At 21.3% G+C, this 18,996-nt stretch overlaps 3 protein-coding genes across 5 annotated transcripts; all 3 read left to right on the top strand.

Annotated features, from left to right (window-relative positions):
* The first annotated feature begins 1,315 nt into the window (after positions 1-1,315).
* LOC133667104 (uncharacterized) lies at positions 1,316-3,320 on the top strand. The gene is made up of 4 exons (XM_062083405.1): positions 1,316-1,657; positions 1,799-2,395; positions 2,486-2,745; positions 2,843-3,320. The coding sequence occupies exons 1-4, from the start codon at positions 1,588-1,590 to the stop codon at positions 2,876-2,878; spliced, it is 963 nt and encodes a 320-aa protein (XP_061939389.1). The 5' UTR covers positions 1,316-1,587; the 3' UTR covers positions 2,879-3,320.
* Positions 3,171-11,298, top strand: LOC107995537 (protein transport protein Sec24C). Its single transcript, XM_017053115.3, has 18 exons — positions 3,171-3,319; positions 3,897-4,165; positions 4,237-4,361; positions 4,454-4,559; positions 6,376-7,355; positions 7,435-7,557; positions 7,636-7,815; positions 7,887-8,082; positions 8,147-8,262; positions 8,330-8,740; positions 8,880-9,006; positions 9,099-9,259; positions 9,342-9,521; positions 9,644-9,845; positions 9,926-10,120; positions 10,195-10,386; positions 10,469-10,662; positions 10,733-11,298. The coding sequence occupies exons 2-18, from the start codon at positions 3,904-3,906 to the stop codon at positions 10,874-10,876; spliced, it is 3,894 nt and encodes a 1,297-aa protein (XP_016908604.2). The 5' UTR covers positions 3,171-3,319; positions 3,897-3,903; the 3' UTR covers positions 10,877-11,298.
* A 1,288-nt stretch (positions 11,299-12,586) lies between these two features.
* LOC107995543 (LMBR1 domain-containing protein 2 homolog) lies at positions 12,587-17,674 on the top strand. Of its 3 annotated transcripts, none has more exons than XM_062083402.1 (11): positions 12,587-12,745; positions 13,138-13,596; positions 13,692-14,032; positions 14,152-14,362; positions 14,437-14,613; positions 14,701-14,878; positions 14,995-15,176; positions 15,266-15,505; positions 15,572-15,773; positions 15,944-16,063; positions 16,906-17,674. In XM_062083402.1, exons 2-11 carry the CDS (start codon positions 13,423-13,425, stop codon positions 17,145-17,147), a joined length of 2,067 nt encoding a protein of 688 aa, XP_061939386.1. In that variant the 5' UTR covers positions 12,587-12,745; positions 13,138-13,422; the 3' UTR covers positions 17,148-17,674. The 3 variants fall into 3 exon arrangements, with proteins under 3 accessions (XP_061939386.1, XP_016908615.1, XP_061939387.1); XM_017053126.2 differs by having other exon boundaries at positions 12,595-12,763; XM_062083403.1 differs by having other exon boundaries at positions 12,599-12,804.
* The last annotated feature ends 1,322 nt before the right edge of the window (positions 17,675-18,996 follow it).

The following is an 18,996-nucleotide window of genomic DNA, read 5'->3' as shown; positions in this document are numbered from 1 at the left end:
CGAAAATAAGAAATCAATATAACAAAATACAATATATTACTTACATATTTTTAGAAATATTCTTCATGTTTGTCAACAGAAATTTACCAATTTACTATCTTTTTCATTTTTTTTTTCTTAGATATATTATATATCTATATATTATATATCTATATAATTTTTGTAAAAATCAATTTTAAAAATAATTACAATTTTTCAACTTTAGAAATATTTTGTGTTTTTATTATTCAGTTACTCTTGATATGAAATTATTTTGTGAATTATCTTTCAAATGTGTTTAATATAATGATTAAACAAAAATTTTTTAAATATCGAAAACTTTTCACTGATATTTTTCAATTTATTTCAAAAACTGAAAATAATAAAAAAATATCTAACCACACTATATAACAATATAATAAATTATACATTATATATATATAAACTTTTATAACAAACTTTTCTAGTAAAGAAAGAATCAAGAAAAATTATATAATCATTTTTATTTTTAATATAAAATGAAATAGTATGGCAAAACGTATAATAATAGTAGTAGTACTCGATGACGTGATTGTTTTACTATGATTCGATAATTCATATGATAACCAAGGCGATCATTATCATAAAACATTACTACATATTGTATATGATAAATAATCATTGAGTATTATTATAAATAAATAATTTTTCTTTAGACATCTATGTATTATTCTATTTATTATTCTATCTAAACTAAAATAAATTATAAGAAAATAATTAAATTGAATATTATTAACATTTCAAAAATTTAATTTTTTCGAAATTATAACTTACAATAACAACAAAATATACATCATATAATTAATACATATAATTAATATTGTTTAAAATTAATAAAACAAGAAATTATAAAATAAAGTAAAATATGTATTTTAAACTTATAATAATAATTAAATTGCATTTCATAAAAATAATTATATAAAATGAAAACCATGTCATGATTTTATCTTTACTTCAAGACAATTAATCATATCTAAAATTATATCACATCTAAATATTACATAATAATAAAATTAATTTAGATTAATAATATAATTAATATTATTAGTATTAATTAGTATTAATTAATAATATATATATTAATTCATCAAGTCAAAACGTATAAACCATTCAGTTATATCATGAAATAAAATATAGAAGCGTCATAATATAATTAATTTCATTAAAATATACTATTAAAATATAATGATATTAAAATAATTATAATAAAATATAATTATGTAGAATAGTATATATAGTATATATAGTATGTATAATTATGTAAGTAATTAAATAAATCAAATATATATTAATTGTACTATATATTTTTACAATTTATATAATTTGTAGGTTGTATTTGTAATAAAAAAGATAACATATAAAAGATAAATATTTATAAGCAATTATATGTATACTTGTATACGTCACAAATTGTATGTCACAAATCGCATGTAAAGTTTCTAATTAATTATTCAATATTAACTAACATGCAAGTAAAATTTAATGCATGAAATAATAATAATGAAATATAACATAATATGAAATTCCATTTAAATTTAGTCATAATTATTATCGTGGAAACACATAGTCATGAAATTATTTCATCCTTCCAATATTTACGAAGAATCTTGGTTATTACTGAGTTTAATAAAACTTTTAGGTAAAATATTAAATAAATAATAAAAATTATGATATAATAACGTAGTAAATATAAGTATAGAATAATAAAAATTTATATTTTTTATTATTATTATTATAATTATATTATAATATCCGATTTTAAATCTTTTTCTTTTTACAGGTTTATATCCTATAAAATTTTCCAAAACTTCATGTACAAATTACATTTATATATTCATATTAATAGTATCCTATGCGAGTCTTCGTCTTTATTTACAATTTTATTATATGGTTGATATAATGCAAAAACTTTTTCTTATAAATAATACGTTTATACTTAGAAAATTTCGATTTGTCCTAAACTTATTTTTATTTTCTTTGATAATAATTTCAAGTATGCGTCAGAGTTTAAAAATAAAAAGAGCATTCGAATATATAAATAGCATTGATAAAAACTTAAAATTCTTAAATATAGAGATTGATCATACATTATGTATGAAAAATGATATTGTTAGAATTATTAGTGTGATATTTATAGTAATAACATGTAATTTACTGGATTATTATGGATTATTAGACAACAATGCAAATTTTTTATATGTCTTAATGTGGATATTTGATCGAATACCCGATTTTGTTAATGTTATTATAATATGTAGTTTTTCCATTTTTATGAATAAAATCAAAATTAGATTTATACAGATAAATACAATGCTAAATATTATTACAAAAGGAAAAACTTTCATTTCCATCTCCAAGACATCTAATATAAATAATAGTATGTTTTTAAATCTTAATAAATCTAAGTTTTTAATAAATCTTTATAAATAATTTTATCTTGAGACAAATTGTTTATATTAATATTTAGCTTCTAGATACAACTTATTAAAATATATACAATTCGAATTATGCAGAACGATATCACTTTTAAATGAATCATATAACTTTAGATTTAATGTTTTATCAATAATATATATTGCATATATTTGTTTAGATATGTGTATTATATATATACATATTAATGATCGACTTTATACGGTTGATGTAATACTTAGTTTTGTATGGAGTATCATTAATTTAATTAAGGTTATTTACTTAATATATTCATATCACAATTTAACTCTAAAGGTAATTTAAAAATATTATTTGTGTATATATTTATTGCATGTGTATTTATTTGTATATATATTTATATAAATATTTATTATATATTTTAATATTGCAGTATAGTTATGCAGAATCAAATAAGGATATTCCTTGAATTTACTTATCAAATATTCGAACTTATCATTTTATTTATAAGTGTAGTGATCTTGTAATTTTTTTAAATATTGTGCTTATATAAATACCAACTGATCAGCAATAAAATTACAAAAAATAATATTTTATGTAAAATAAATGTAAATAATTTATTAATTATTGATTATTTACATTTTGTTCTCTTTTACTAATTTTATTACAATAATAAAATTATATGCTAAAATAAAATAGATTTATATTTCTACTTAAATTTACCTTTTACAATGCTCTAATTTTTTATTATGACGTGTCTCGTCAGCGTGCATTAAGCGCATGCGCAATGCCACCTTACGTGGCATCGGCAGCAGTCACTATTGCAGCGAAATACATTTTCTTCATTTAGTGTAAACATTTGTGGAAATATTAACTTTTGTTATGGTTCAAATGCGTTTAATGACACAACGTAAGTAGTTTAAATTTCATAAGCATTTTGCAAATTACTCATCGAATACCTCGTTTAGAAGTATTACTGTGTGCAAAATGGCTTATTTTATTTTACTATTCTAAATTAATATTTATCAGTAATTTATTATATAAAACAAAAATTTTTAAGTAATTAAAGCATAAAATTCACGTAAAATTAAGGATTAATATTGTGTATAATAATCATATCCTTAATATGTATAGGTTATCTTACGTCTGTCAATATGTAGCATATTTTGAACTTCTATTTCTAATTTACATAAATTTATAATTACACTATCGAATATATGATTTATATTTGTGCGCAACTTCAGTTTATGGATTAAAATTATGTTTCTCAATAAATATACTTGTTATTTTTAATAAATATAATTTGTGGGTGTTTTTTTTAATGAAATTAAAAAATTTAATATTAGAATTATTTAATTTAGTTTTAAAACTATATATTTTTATTGAAAACATAAATATAAATTTATTTTGTATACAATTATTTATGAAAATTTAATTTAATTAAAATTATATAAAAAAAAATTAAAATAATGTATTGTTTTTTTTAGGATAAAAATGAATCCACAATATATACAGCAACAGTCACAACAGCAACAACAATCACAACAACAACAACAACAACAACCTAGTTATTTTCCTGTTCCACCAACTTCATCTCCTTATGGAGAAGTAAATTCTAATATTCCACCAAATTTATTAAAAGGGCCTCCAATAAATTCTCAAGTATATACTTCTCAAAAATCAATGCAAGGATCTCCCCTTTCTAATTTACATCAGTCTCAAACACCATATTATATGAACAATATACAAACACAAGGTAATATGATTTACTTTTACTCTTGTTTTAAATAATATTCTCATATTTATAATAATATATTTTTTCTTTAGGAAATACTCAATTTGAATTATCTGCAAATAATCCACATATAATGCCACCTACAACAAGTCAAAATAATATAATTAATCAAATGTCAAATATATCTTTGGGGGATCAACAAAGACCACCATCAGTGGTAATTGTGTATATTTATATATATTACATATATATATTTATAATATATAGTTATAAATTACTTGATACATTAATTCACATTATATATTATAGCAAAATTTTCCACCACCACCTCTAACTGGAAAAAGCAGTCCTACAATATCTACACCTTCAAATGTAAATGGCTTTAATAATGCATTAGAAACATTATCAGGAAGTGGTAAGAATAAAAAAACTTAATTAAAACTATAATGTCAATTAATTGATTAGTTCTTGATTTTAATAAGCATGAAATATGTTGTTTTGATTTCTTATTTCTTATATATATATAATTAATTTTAATTTTAAATTTATTTACAAAAATTTTTGTACTATTTATATATAAATGCATAAAGATAGTATTATAAATAATATATATAATGAGTGAATAAAAATCAAAAAATTATTTATTTAAAAAATCAGATTTTTTTACAATTTTTTCATGATACATATACATAAATATATATATATATATATATATATAAAGGATCTTACTAAATATTACCATCTTGAATTATATCATTATTATTCACAAGAAATGTTTTGATGGAAAAAATATTAAATGATTTCAAAAAATATATTATGTTATTATTTTTATGTTATTAATTTTTTTGAAGATGTATTAAGGATATATCAATTTTCATTTTTTTAATCAAAACTATTTTTTTTTATATATCAATCAATGCAGTTTTTAATTCTATAAAAAAGTATTAATTCATATATAAAAGATTAGTTTAGAAGATATTTTGATATATGTTAAAAAAATGATTTTTATATTACTGCAAAAATATGATCTACAGTGTTATGAAATATAAATATTCAAAAAGTTCAATATTATTATTTTGATACAAATATTTAACTGACTTAATTTGATGAATAATTGTAAAAATAAAATGCATCACATGTGAAATGATTGTATATGGAAAAATTTTCTAATAGAAATCATCCATATTGTTGAATTTTAATGTTTTTAAATTTTCATTTCAGTTTGAGGAATTATGAAAAATCTCTCCGATATTAGATAGTGACAAACAATCCAAATGAAATTGCAGTTTTAGCTATAGTTATATTAAGTACATCTTTGAATTATAGTAAAATTGAAAGACAATCTGGACATTATACAAATATTTTATAAACATAAATTTCATATATATTACTTTTCTAAAGTTCAAAAACTAATAATAATTTTTATTGTGTAAAATTTTCTTAATAAACTTTCTCTGAAGATATTGATTTTTTAAAAAATGATCACAGATGAGATTACATTTACAAAGAATGGAAAGTTTTCTTAACAATATTTATATTAAAATTATATTAAAAATTATATTAAAATCTCATAATAATCATTTTTCGACATTATAGAAAATTAAAAATTGCATCGATTGGTGCATAAAAAAATATAAAGATTTATTTAAAAAATAAAAATTGATCTTTATATATGTTCTTAATATATGTAATAAAAACATCCTATAAAAAATTAATAAGTCGGTATATACCTCTTGAAGTTATTTAATAACATCAAAACATTTTTTGCTATAAATAATAATAATTTAACATAATTCAAGATAGTTCAAGATATTTAATATTTAATAAAAAATATATATACAATATATATACAATTATAAAAATTGGTAAATACTAATATTCCTATTATTATAACTTTCAATTTCATATATATTTCATATAACAATCAATTTCGATCACTCAAAAATTTTTTTATATTTTATTTTCACATTTTGATATGAAGATTGCATATTGTCACATACATTGTCATGAAAATAAGCAGAATTTAATATATAGTAAAAAAAAATTATGAATAACCGAACATTGATTATATATAAATGAAAAAAAAAATTGTTTAAAATGAAATTTTTATAAATTTTTTAAAATTATTAAAATTGGTAAAATAAAGGCTAATGAATTTACTGTTAATAATAATCAATAAGATCAATAAGATTAATAATCAATAAGAAATTAAATTTATTTTATTTTAATAGGTTCAACAGGACAAACTGATCCTGGTGGAAAATCTGGACCACCTATTTCTGGGACAAATGTGCAAGAGCAGAAGACAACTTTAAAAACTTCTACACCACAGCTTACTGGTCTTCCATTTTCAGGACATTCTACAGGAACTACTTCTGGCAATTATTATCCTGGACAAACTTTACCAACTGAACAAGTGTTCAATGCAGGAATGCCTTCAAATCAACATCAATCTGCTCAATTGAATGTTACTGACACATCTGAACAATCAAATTTTCCTAGGCCATCAATAGGACAAAGATCTAAAATTGCATTATTACAAGGACAACAAAATGTATCTTCTACTTCATCTTTACCTGGACAAAATTTTTCTAATCCAATAATATCGGGACAACCAAATTTATCAGGGCCTCCATTATCAAATCAACAAACGCATAAAGATATGCTTATGCAAGGAGCACATGGGCAAAATTTAATTGGACCATCACTATCAAAACAGAATTTGTCAAATCCACTATTACAAACTCAACAAAATTTATCTGGACCTTCACTTTCTACACCATCATTACCAGGACAGCATTATTCTTCATTACAAGGACATCAAAAGCCTGGTCATTCTTTTCCAGAATCGCAAAATATGCCTATCTCTAATTTATCTGGTCCTCCATTAACAAATCAACAAAATATACATCCATCCTCAATGTCTGGTCAACAAAATGTTGCTCAATCTTCATTAATGAATCAACAAGGATTTAGACCACCAATGTTAGGACCACAAAATTTATCTGGTTCACAAATGCCTCCATTACCTGGTCAAACAGCAGGACAAATGATAAATTCTGGTGCAACTTTATCACAATCTGGTCAAAGATCATATACATCTGGACCACCAATACAAGGACAACATATAGGAAATCCTGCAGGAATTAGTCGTAGTCCAACTAGTGCAATGCCAAACTATCAACATACAGGATATCAAGGCTATAATAATGTATATTTGAAAAATAACATAATTATAAAATTTATTATAATCAATCATATTACAAATATTTTTTTTTTACTTCATACAGGATATATATAATGCTCAAAGAAGTTCATATCAAGGTGGTACACCAAGTGTAACAGGTAGATATCAATCAGGCATGCAACCACAACAAACTAGACGTTTAGATCCTGAACAAATGCCAAGTCCAGTAAGAAATTAATTCAAAATTACAATTTGTTACAATTTGATTTGGTTCTTTAGATTAATTTTAAATATATTTTCAAAGATTCAAGTAATTCAAGATGATCAACGCGCAAGAGGTGGTGTATTTGTAACTAATCAAAAGGGTTTGGTTCCACCATTAGTAACCACCAAATTTGTAACGCAGGATCAAGGAAATGCATCTCCTAGATATATTAGATCTACTATGTATACTGTTCCTACCACGACAGATATTATAAAACAAGTACATTGAATCTGTACATCAAATTATTTAGTTTAATTTTGTATATTCTTTAAAATAATTTGTATTTTTAGACGAATGTTCCATTTGGTCTAATAATAAGTCCAATGGCTCGTATAGTAGAAGAAGAATATGAACCACCTATTGTAGATATGGGTGAAATTGGTCCAGTGCGTTGTGTACGATGTAAAGCATACATGAGTCCATTTATGCAATTTATTGATGCAGGCAGAAGATTTCAATGCATGTTTTGTAAAGCAACAACCGAGGGTACGAAATTATTTTCTTAAGCTTTTTTGTTTTGTACAATTATTATTTTTTGTTTTTAATGTAGTTCCAGCAGAATATTTTCAACATTTGGATCATACTGGTCAACGTATGGATCGTTATGAAAGACCAGAATTAATGTTAGGAACATATGAATATATTGCTACTAAGGATTATTGCAGAGTAAGATAAAAAAAATTTTTAAAGTATTTAATTTTAATGGTATTTATTTTGAAAATATTTATTTTAGAATAATACTTTTCCAAAACCACCAGCTATTGTGTTCGTGATTGATGTATCATATAACACAGTTAAATCTGGTTTAGTTAATTTACTTTGTATGCAAATGAAGTCAATTTTGCGACATTTACCTATTGATGCTGGTCAATCAAAAACAAATATGAAAGTAGGATTTATAACATATAATAATACAGTGCACTTTTACAATATTAATTCTTGTCTCGCTCAACCGCAAATGATGGTTGTGGGAGATGTACAAGATGTTTTTATGCCACTTCTTGATGGATTTTTATGCGATGTTGAAGAAAGTGAATCTGTTATCGACAGTTTAATGACACAAATACCAGCAATGTTTGCAAATACACGTGAAACAGAAACAATCCTTGCACCAGCCATACAGGCTGGATTAGAAGCATTAAAGGTATTTTTTAAAATAAATAACATAATTTTATAATAATAAATATTATAATAAATAATATAAAATAAAATCTTAATATATGGATTAATTAATTATTACTTATCTTAATATATAGACTATTAATTTTAATCGAATAATTAAGGCTTCAGATTGTGCTGGGAAATTAATGGTTTTCCATTCTTCTTTACCTATTGCTGATGCACCTGGTAAACTAAAAAATCGTGATGATCGGAAAATTCTTGGTACAGAAAAAGAAAAAACCGTATTAGGTAAGTTTTTTATTTTTAAATTAATAGATATTTTCTAAATAATAATAATAATAAATATTTTCAAATATTTTTAAGTTAATCTATTTTTTCAGCTCCACAAAATAACATTTATAACAATCTAGGTCAGGAATGTGTGGGCATGGGATGTTCCGTAGATTTGTTTGTTTTCAATAATTCATATGTAGATGTTGCGACAATAGGACAAATAGCTAGGTTGACTGGTGGAGAAGTTTATAAATATACTTACTTTCAGGTAATAAAGATAAAATTAATTATTATTATAATGTAAATAAAATATATACATATATCATATTAGAATTTTTTTAATTCTTTAGGCTGATATAGACGGTGATCGTTTAATTTCGGATGTTATTAATAACATTAGTAGACCAATTGCATTTGATGCCATTATGCGCGTACGTACATCTACTGGTGTTCGGGCAACTGATTTTTTTGGTCACTTCTTTATGTCAAACACTACAGATATGGAATTGGCTAGTATAGATTGTAATAAGGTAAAATTTTATTTATATTATATAATTATTGTAATATAATTATATTATATATAAAAAAAAATAATTTGATTTTTTTATTTTATCATATTAAAGATATAATAAAAATTAATTTAATATTTTAGGCCATTGCTATCGAAGTAAAGCATGACGATAAATTAACAGATGATGAAGGTGTATATATTCAAGCAGCTTTATTGTACACTTCATGCAGTGGAATTAGAAGATTGCGTATTATTAATCTTAGTTTAAAAACATCATCTCAAATGGCAGAATTATACCGTGCATGTGATTTAGACGCAATCATAAATTACTTCTCGAAACAAAGTAGAATAATTATTAATAATTCTTATTTATTTCATTAAAAATTTATTTCATCAAATATTATTCAATTAAAATTTTTTTAGGTGTTTTTAAATTAATTGAATCAACTCCAAAAACTGTAAAAGATAATTTAATTGCAAGATGTGCAAATATATTAGCTGCATATCGAAAGCATTGTGCTTCACCATCTAATGCTGGCCAATTAATATTACCAGAATGTATGAAATTGCTTCCACTTTACATTAATTCATTATTAAAAAGTGATGCATTATCTGGAGGTACATAATTTTATTTTTAATTATTTTTTAATTTTTTATTCGATGCGGTCAACACTATAAATTCAATTTTTCAGGTGCTGATATGTCTATTGATGATAGATCTTTTGTTATGCAAGCAGTTGCAACTATGCCAATTTCTATATCAGTTGTGTATATTTATCCGAGATTACTTCCTTTACATGATGTTGATTTACAAGATACAGAATTGCCACAAATGTTACGTTGTTCTATTGATAAATTCACTGATGATGGCGCGTACTTACTTGGTATAATATTATTTCTTATTCCATTGAAAAAATTTTTCAGTTTTAAATCATATTCATATTTGTTTTATATTTTTTATTTTAGAAAATAGTATCCATATGTTTTTATGGTTAGGCCTGGCACTTTCTCCACAATGGGTACAAGCAGTATTTGGTGTTCCATCAGTAGTTCAAATTGATACAGACTGTACTGCACTGCCAGTATTAGATACTCCACTAAATAAACGAATTTCTGATATCATTAATCGCGTACGTATGGAAAGGCATCGTTGTATGAGGGTAAGTAAATTAAAAAAATATGAAATGCATTAAAAATTTCATGAAACTTATATTTTATTACATCTTCCAGTTAACTATAGTAAGACAACGTGAAAAATTAGAAATTGTATTACGTCATTTCTTGATTGAAGATAGAGAAAACGATGGAAGTCCAAGTTATGTTGATTTCCTTTGCCATATGCACAAAGAAATAAGAACACTCCTTAGCCAATAAAATGAATCTTACAGCAATCAGTTACCTTATGTTGTAATCCTAGCTTGCTACATGTTTGTGACTGTTGTCATGTTATGTCCAAAATCAGTTAGATTATTAAAATGAAATTCACTTAAAGCTCAATGAGAATCATAGATTATGTGTACATTCATATGACTATGAAAAAAAATATGAAACAAAAATAACATATATTTATAACATGGTACCTATAAAAAGATAAACTTTATGAAATAACTAATCATTCCGCGAGAAAGAATGGTACATGTAACAGGAAACATCAGGATGCACTCATACAGTGATTTATACATTGTAAACGTAAACTTGTATTATTACATTTTATTTTAACTAGCTCATTAATGTTATTATGTTAAATTAAATAATAAAAATGTATTAAATCATTATAAATTTATATATTAAAACAATATCTTGTATTAATTGAATAATACCATAATGAAAGCTATTTATAAGTTAATATTATTTTAGTATATATTATATTTTATAATCTCAAAATTGTTTTATATTTTAGAATATGTGAAATGGTTATATAATATTTTTTATTATATTTTGATTTTTACTTTTAAACATATTATGAGTTGAATGATAAATAAATTTCACATTATCAATGCATTTAATTTCATTATTTAATCGTTTAAATAAATTTATTATTCAAATATTTATAAAAAAAATATAGAACTTTAAAAAGAAAATTTTTTTCATTACTTCATACATATAATCTTACATTCAAATCATTGGTGAAAATAAATTAATAACATTTCTTAGATTTTTATTTTAGTATAAATTTTAATTTAATCATTATATAGGCTTATGATAAATATGTTTATGATATATATAGATATATTTTAAATAGAAATGAATTATTATATATTAAATTATAATATTATAATGAAATATTATAATAAATATATATATAGAAATATTTGTAATAATATTATATATATAAATAATATAAAATATAAATTTGTTTTATAATTACATTTAATTGATTGATTTTTTTTTCACATATAACATAATTATTTAGTAAAATTTAAAGACAAAACTTAATTTAATAATAATAATATATTACATAGTTTTTTCATTAAAATATTATAAATTAACAATATTATAAGTTATAAATTAACAAGAAAAATTATAAAATTTTTACATAAAAATGATATATACATACATTTACATAGATAAATACGTTATTATAAAATATTAATATATATTACATATTTTTTAAATACTTATAATAATTATATTTTTAATTTTTTTTAATGTAATTTTAATGTTTGTAATTGTCTTCAAAAGTCGTTTCTTAGCAACATTTTTTTATGAAATTACGAAAGTGTTTAACCTCACTTATTTAATGTTATTCTTTATATACTTTTATTTAGCTTATTAAAAATTGTAATTTTATTTAAAAATGTTTTATTTATGTTGTTTTTATTAAATAAAAAAATATTTAATATTTCAAATGTGAATATCAATTTTAAATCTTTAATATTATTTTGAATATTTATTATAATTATATAATATATATATGTAAATATTAAAAAGATTATATATATTTAATTTTTTTCTAAAAAGATATTAATTATAATCTATTGATACATTCACAGCAATAATAAAATATAAATTCATTTACTTACATATTTGCAAAAGCAATGTTGCCAAGTTGAATACTATGGCTTATATCTATCTACAGTAAACTATGTTGTGTGCAGAATAATGTATCATATTATTCGCAAATGACAATTTGACGGTGTGCATGTGACGTCGATACTTTTTACTGTATCGTACAATGTATATCTAACGATTTTACTGTAAAAAAAAAAAGAAATGGATAAAATACATTTCTCAATGATAAAAGTATGTTATAATATACATGTACGTAATTTAAAATATAAATAACTTCGAAAGATATCAAAGTAAATATGTGAAATGTGATTATAACTAGCCTTCTGTTAACTATTTTTTACTTTCATTTATTCATTATTTAATGTCTTATCAAAAAAGTATTTAAAGTGTTAAATTTTTTATTTATATAACAATATATAACAATATACTGTATATTAAAACGATTTATATTAAAAGTAATAAATTTCATATTAAATATTTGTATAAATTAAGTTACAAAATATATATGAAATATATATAATAATAGATAAATTATCTATTATATATATTTTAAAATGTTTAAAAAAAAAATTTTAAAATAACTGTTTAAAATATATAACTTTAATAAACTTTTTTTATTCCAGTCAAAATGTCAGAGTTAATGGATAATTCTTCAGAAAAGATTGATGTTATTCTTCCTAAGCAAAGCTTGCTATACCAGGAAGAAAATTTGGATTATATTCTTTGTAAACCTAAATTAATTCCATTAAAATCAGTTACATTAGAAAAATTAGAAAAAATGCAAAAAGATGCTGAATTAAAAATTCAAGAACTAATAGAATATAATAATGCAAATGAAAATGAATAAGTTTTAAAAACTGAAAAATAAATATAATTTCAGTTATGATAAAATAAGATTAAAAATCAAAATGGTTCTTGGAATATTCTTGACAGAAATTGTGCTAGCATTTTGTCTTGCTGCCACTTTATTATATAAATATGGAAATATTTTTCGACATCATATTATTGTTACAATCTCTGTACTCATAGCATGGTACTTTTCATTGTTAATAATATTTATCTTACCTTTAGATGTTTCATCTGTAAGTAGATATTTATTAATTTCAATAATATCAAAATAATATACACATTGTTAATTCAAATTAATTAATTCAAAGTTCATATTATTTTTATACAGACTGTTTTCAGACAATGTGTTGAACAAAATATTCATAATAGCACAAAATTAATGTCTGATGGTACAACAGCAATTCCATTTCATACTTGTAAAGAACCTTGGCCTAATGTACCAGAACATATATTTCCAAATTTATGGAGAATTGTATATTGGACTTCACAATGTTTAACATGGTTGATATTGCCTCTCATGCAGTCTTACATAAAAGCAGGAGATTTCACTGTTCAAGGAAAATTAAAATCTGCTTTGATAGATAATGCTATATATTATGGAAGTTATTTGTTTATATGTGGTGTCCTTTTAATATATATAGCATTAAAGCCTGGTTTTGATCTTGATGGGTAACTATAATATATTTAGAATATATAATATTAATATAATATATTAGTATAATATATTTAGAAAAATAAATATTAGATTATATTTTCATATATATATGATGTGTATATGTTTATTTTAGTCAAAAATTAAAAGCTATAGCATCATCTGCATCAAATACATGGGGTTTATTTTTATTGGTATTACTTCTTGGATATGCACTTGTGGAAGTTCCTCGTGGATTATGGAATGCTAGCAAACCTGGATATACTTTAAATTATAGCTACTTTAAAGTTGCTAAATTAAGTTTGGATAAATGTGAAGCGGAAGAAACAGTAGATGATATACTTGAGGTAGTTTAAATTTAATTAATTTTATTTAATTAATATTTGATTTTTATAATTATTTTGTTTATTTTATTTTTTAGTCTTTACAAGCAGCATCAGTTTCTATTGGACCAGGACATCCTTTTCATTGTAATTTAGAAACAATTTTTCAAAAAATTCCAGCAGAATTAAAAGATAGAATGAATAGAAGACAATTACCAGATGATACACCAACAGATACACCATCAGAAAAAGCTTTAATTCGTCTACATAGACAAGTTCGTTTTTTATTAAATATATTATACATATATATTAGATATATAAATATATATATACATAATAAATAATTTATTTCTTTCTTTTAGACTATAAAAGCATTGCAAACTTTACAACGTATAGAAACTCAATGGGGAATTTTGGTTGATAAAATAATTGATTTAGAAGATATAGCAAGAAATCAACTAAATGATGATAGAAGATTTAAACCAACTTTTCCTACACATCGTTCATTTCCATTTTGTATTATTTATAATCCAATTATTGGTAAGATATAATTATAATTATAATTATTAAAATATAATATTAATTATTATAAAATATATCATTCATTATTATTTATAAATATTTATAATTTTTTATAAATATTTTAAAATTTTTAGAATGGTATTGGAAATGTATCATAAAGAGTTATGTACAAAAAATTGTAGCTATTTGTACTGGATGTCTTTCTATTGCTGTAGTATGGTCAGAAGTAACATTTTTCAATAAATCTCCAGTATTATCACTGTTTGCCCAATTTTTGAATCTAGCTAAAGAAAATTACGATTACTTTACGATTGAGGTAAAAATATATACATGAATTTGATATTATTAAACAAAATTATATTTAAAAATTAAAAATTAATATAAAATTAAATATACTTTCTTTAGGTATTATCAATGCTGATAATTGCTTACCTTTGTTACTGTGCTTATTCAACCGTTTTGAAAATTCGTGTATTAAATTTATATTATTTGGCCCCTCATCATCAAACAAATGAATATAGTTTAATATTTAGTGGCATGATGTTGTGTCGTCTTACACCCCCTATGTGTTTGAATTTTTTGGGTCTTATACATATGGATTCGCATATTATTAAAACTCACATTTTGGAAACTCATTACACTCAGGTAAATGACAAATAATTATTAAATTTTTGTAATAAGTTTAAATTATTTTATAATACATTTATTTAGGTAATGGGACATATGGATGTTATTTCTATTATATCTGATGGATTTAATGTATATTTTCCAATGGCTATTTTAGCATTTTGCTTAGCAACATATTTTAGTCTAGGAAGTAGATTGCTTTCTATGTTAGGTTTCCAACAATTTCTTGATGATGATGAATTTACAACAGATCTTGTTGAAGAAGGTCAAGAATTAATAAAACGAGGTAAAACTTTTTATTTTATATTATTATTATTATTATTTTATTTTATTTTAATATTTTAATACAATCAAATATTATTTAATTCATATATAATATTTCAAATTATTTTATTTATTTTATTACATATATACATTTACATATTTATTACATTTATATATATATTATATTTTTAGAAAGACGCAAACGACAAAGAGCGGAAGATTTAATGTGTAGAAGACGCGAATTTCAAGAACGATTTAGCGGTGCTGCCAATTCATCTCGCTACAGAACCTCAAGACAAAGTACTGATACAGGTATTTATATATTATTTGTTTAAAAAGGAAATATATGAAATATTTATAGCTGCTATATATATAATATATAAAATGATTAATAATTGATAATATAACTGAAAAGAAAATCTATATCAAAAAAATAAGTAGAAAATAGAAAATAAAATTTTTTCTGAAGCTTTGTTTTCAAGAAAATTAATTTTAATTATTCGCCAAATATACATGCGCTTAATTTAATTTAATGTATTTCACTGTAATTTATTCTTTCAATTCAGATTTGCTTTTTGATATTTGTTATTTGATGTTTATTGTATTGTAAATATTTTTTAATTATTCTATTGTTTTAATTGATCATAAAATTGATTCTTTCTTTTAATTGATCAAATTTATAATTTTTTCAGAATAAACAATTGATTTAATATAATTCCTTTGAAACTTAATACTAGATTGGATAGTAAAATTTGGCTACTGTATTCTGTTTTACAGCACTTGATTTTTATTTATGGAATCACATCAAAAGAGTTCGGAAAAAATTTCAAATTTCAACTAATTAAAAAAAAGAATCAATTTCTCATTTAATTAAAACAACAAAATAATTAAAAAAATGTTTATGTATATTCTTGATCAATAATTATCATAAGAAAATTATGAGATCAAGATACAATGAAGTGCATGTGTTTTTAGTAATAATATGTAAAGTCAATTTTTTTTTAGAACAAATCTTCATATAAAAAAATTTTATTTTATATTTTTAACTTATTTTTTTATATAGAATCACCCTAATTGTATTTCCAATTATACTATCAGTTATTATTTTGTATACTATAAAAGTTTTAAAAAAAGTTTATTTAATTAAATTATAGTTCGTCCTTTAAAACGAGATGAATCAGTAGAATCTGCTAGAGCTGGATTATTACATGATTTTGATCCTACGGAATATTATATTGGCATGGCATCTGGAGTTGATAGTTATGGTGCAAATAATAGTTATGATAGAGGTTACCAAGCTGATGATTTTTACGAAGAACATACTGATACAGCAAGAGCATTTATTGCAAATACTAATTGTGTAGCTCCACAGAGAGGATTATTCGATGATATTTAAGTATGTAGAACTTAATACATAATATTTAAGTTTTGCTCAGTAATAAATTAGAGAACAGCTACATTTATATTAAAAAATACTCTAATTCTATACTCTTGATATATAATAAAACTTTATATGTATTAAATTTGAAATTGTGAATATAATTAAGTTCAACTTTTAATAAGTAACAATCATATAAAATTATATTACAAACAATAGTATAGTTAAAGCATGAACATAATAACATAGTTGAAAATTTGTTTTTCGTATTTTTATTACTTGCTAAATATCAAATGTATATATTAATCTTTCTTAAATTTTAATTTACTTTATCTAAATTTACATGATTGATAAACACTATTACAATTAATGCAATATTAATAAAATATTATAAATAGTGTTCCATTAATCTAATGTTGAATTTCATAAAGCATTTGATATATTTTTAACAATACTATAAGTAGCATATTTAAATAACCATAAAATGATGTAAAAGATAAAAATAATATACTTAGATTTCAAGAAACAAATAAAGTATAAACAAATAAGCAAATTTTTATCACTTCTTATTATTATAGTAATATGATTTTTATAGAGATATTATAATTTTTAAATTTGATAATATGATTTAAATTTAATATATTTATTATTCAAAATAAATTAATTAAAAAAGATCATATAAATATTCCTTTAGATTTTAATGACACAAAAAATATAATATAATTTAACTAATTTTGATAAATCTTTTTTGTATCATTTTTTTTTTTTTCATTTTATTTTATAGTGAATGAAAATATATTTAAAATATATATAAAAAAGTCAGAAATCTAAAAAATGAAATTGAATCCATAGTCTGAATATATTAATTCAATAATTTAGAAATTTTTTTAAAGAAATTTACTAATATTGATCTATCATTTCAAAAAATATAAATATATAATTTATGTTTATGCTATTATTTTATCTGTAATAATTAATAGAATATTACAATTCATGAATAAACATCAGAAAGTTTAGTGTTATCGTTGACATTACTTAGAACATTTTTAATTTTATATATATATATAATTTTATATATATATATTTAATTTTATATATATATATATATTCATGAATGAACATCAGAAAATTTAGTGTTATCATTGACATTATTTAGAACATTTTTAGTTTTATATTATATAGTTTTATATGTATAGTTAGTTCAAGTATCATATTAATATTTTTTTATAATTTCATTTTACTTTAATTGCATTTTTTATATTCAAAATCATCTGCAAATTATAATCAGATTTAAATACAATCTTTTATATAAAATAAACTAAAAAAAAAATATAGGCTTTTTTTAAAAAATATCAATAATTTTGAAAAAATTTAAATAAAATAATAATACAAAAAAATTTTCTTTCATGGTATTTATTTTTAAAGTCATTTAAATTGTCATAAAAAATTTTTTGCTTCATTAAAAATAAAGGAATAAAAAAATATTTAAGTAGTCTTTATTAATTGAAACATTCTATATTTTTTATAATTTCTGTTTATAAGTATATGCACAATAAAAAAATATACATATTTAAAATATAATAAAATCAAAATATAATAGAGAAATGATTTTAAATATTCATATTTGTTCTATACATGTATGAATAATTCACTACTTTAAGATTAAATAATTATATTACTACATAATTTATTATATTTAAAAAATATAAATTTTATTTATAAATTTTATTTAAATATAAAAATATATTTTATTTATAAATTTATAATATTATATAAGTATATATAATATAAGTATAACATTTGTGAGCAAAATTATATTTTACAATTTTATTTATATTGCATAATAAAAATTCTTTTAAGAAATTTT

The sequence above is a fragment of the Apis cerana genome, linkage group LG12 (assembly GCF_029169275.1).
Source record: "Apis cerana isolate GH-2021 linkage group LG12, AcerK_1.0, whole genome shotgun sequence".
NCBI classification, from domain to species: Eukaryota; Metazoa; Arthropoda; class Insecta; order Hymenoptera; family Apidae; genus Apis; species Apis cerana.
The sequence above is the reverse complement of the archived record's forward strand: the minus strand, read 5'-3'. Positions and strand labels throughout refer to the sequence as shown.

Bases quoted from the DNA above. Each gene is read 5' to 3' on its own strand.
- LOC133667104 (XM_062083405.1), top strand. From the start codon at position 1,588: ATGAAATTATTTCATCCTTCCAATATTTACGAAGAATCTTGGTTATTA. The intron at 2,396-2,485 runs GTATGTTTTTAA...ATTAATATTTAG, and splicing joins GACATCTAATATAAATAATA to CTTCTAGATACAACTTATTA. The intron at 2,746-2,842 runs GTAATTTAAAAA...TTAATATTGCAG, and splicing joins ATCACAATTTAACTCTAAAG to TATAGTTATGCAGAATCAAA.
- LOC107995543 (XM_062083402.1), top strand. From the start codon at position 13,423: ATGGTTCTTGGAATATTCTTGACAGAAATTGTGCTAGCATTTTGTCTT. The intron at 13,597-13,691 runs GTAAGTAGATAT...ATTTTTATACAG, and splicing joins TACCTTTAGATGTTTCATCT to ACTGTTTTCAGACAATGTGT. The intron at 15,177-15,265 runs GTAAAAATATAT...TACTTTCTTTAG, and splicing joins ACGATTACTTTACGATTGAG to GTATTATCAATGCTGATAAT.
- LOC107995537 (XM_017053115.3), top strand. From the start codon at position 3,904: ATGAATCCACAATATATACAGCAACAGTCACAACAGCAACAACAATCA. The intron at 8,083-8,146 runs GTACGAAATTAT...TTTTTAATGTAG, and splicing joins TTGTAAAGCAACAACCGAGG to TTCCAGCAGAATATTTTCAA. The intron at 10,387-10,468 runs GTATAATATTAT...TTTTTATTTTAG, and splicing joins TGATGGCGCGTACTTACTTG to AAAATAGTATCCATATGTTT.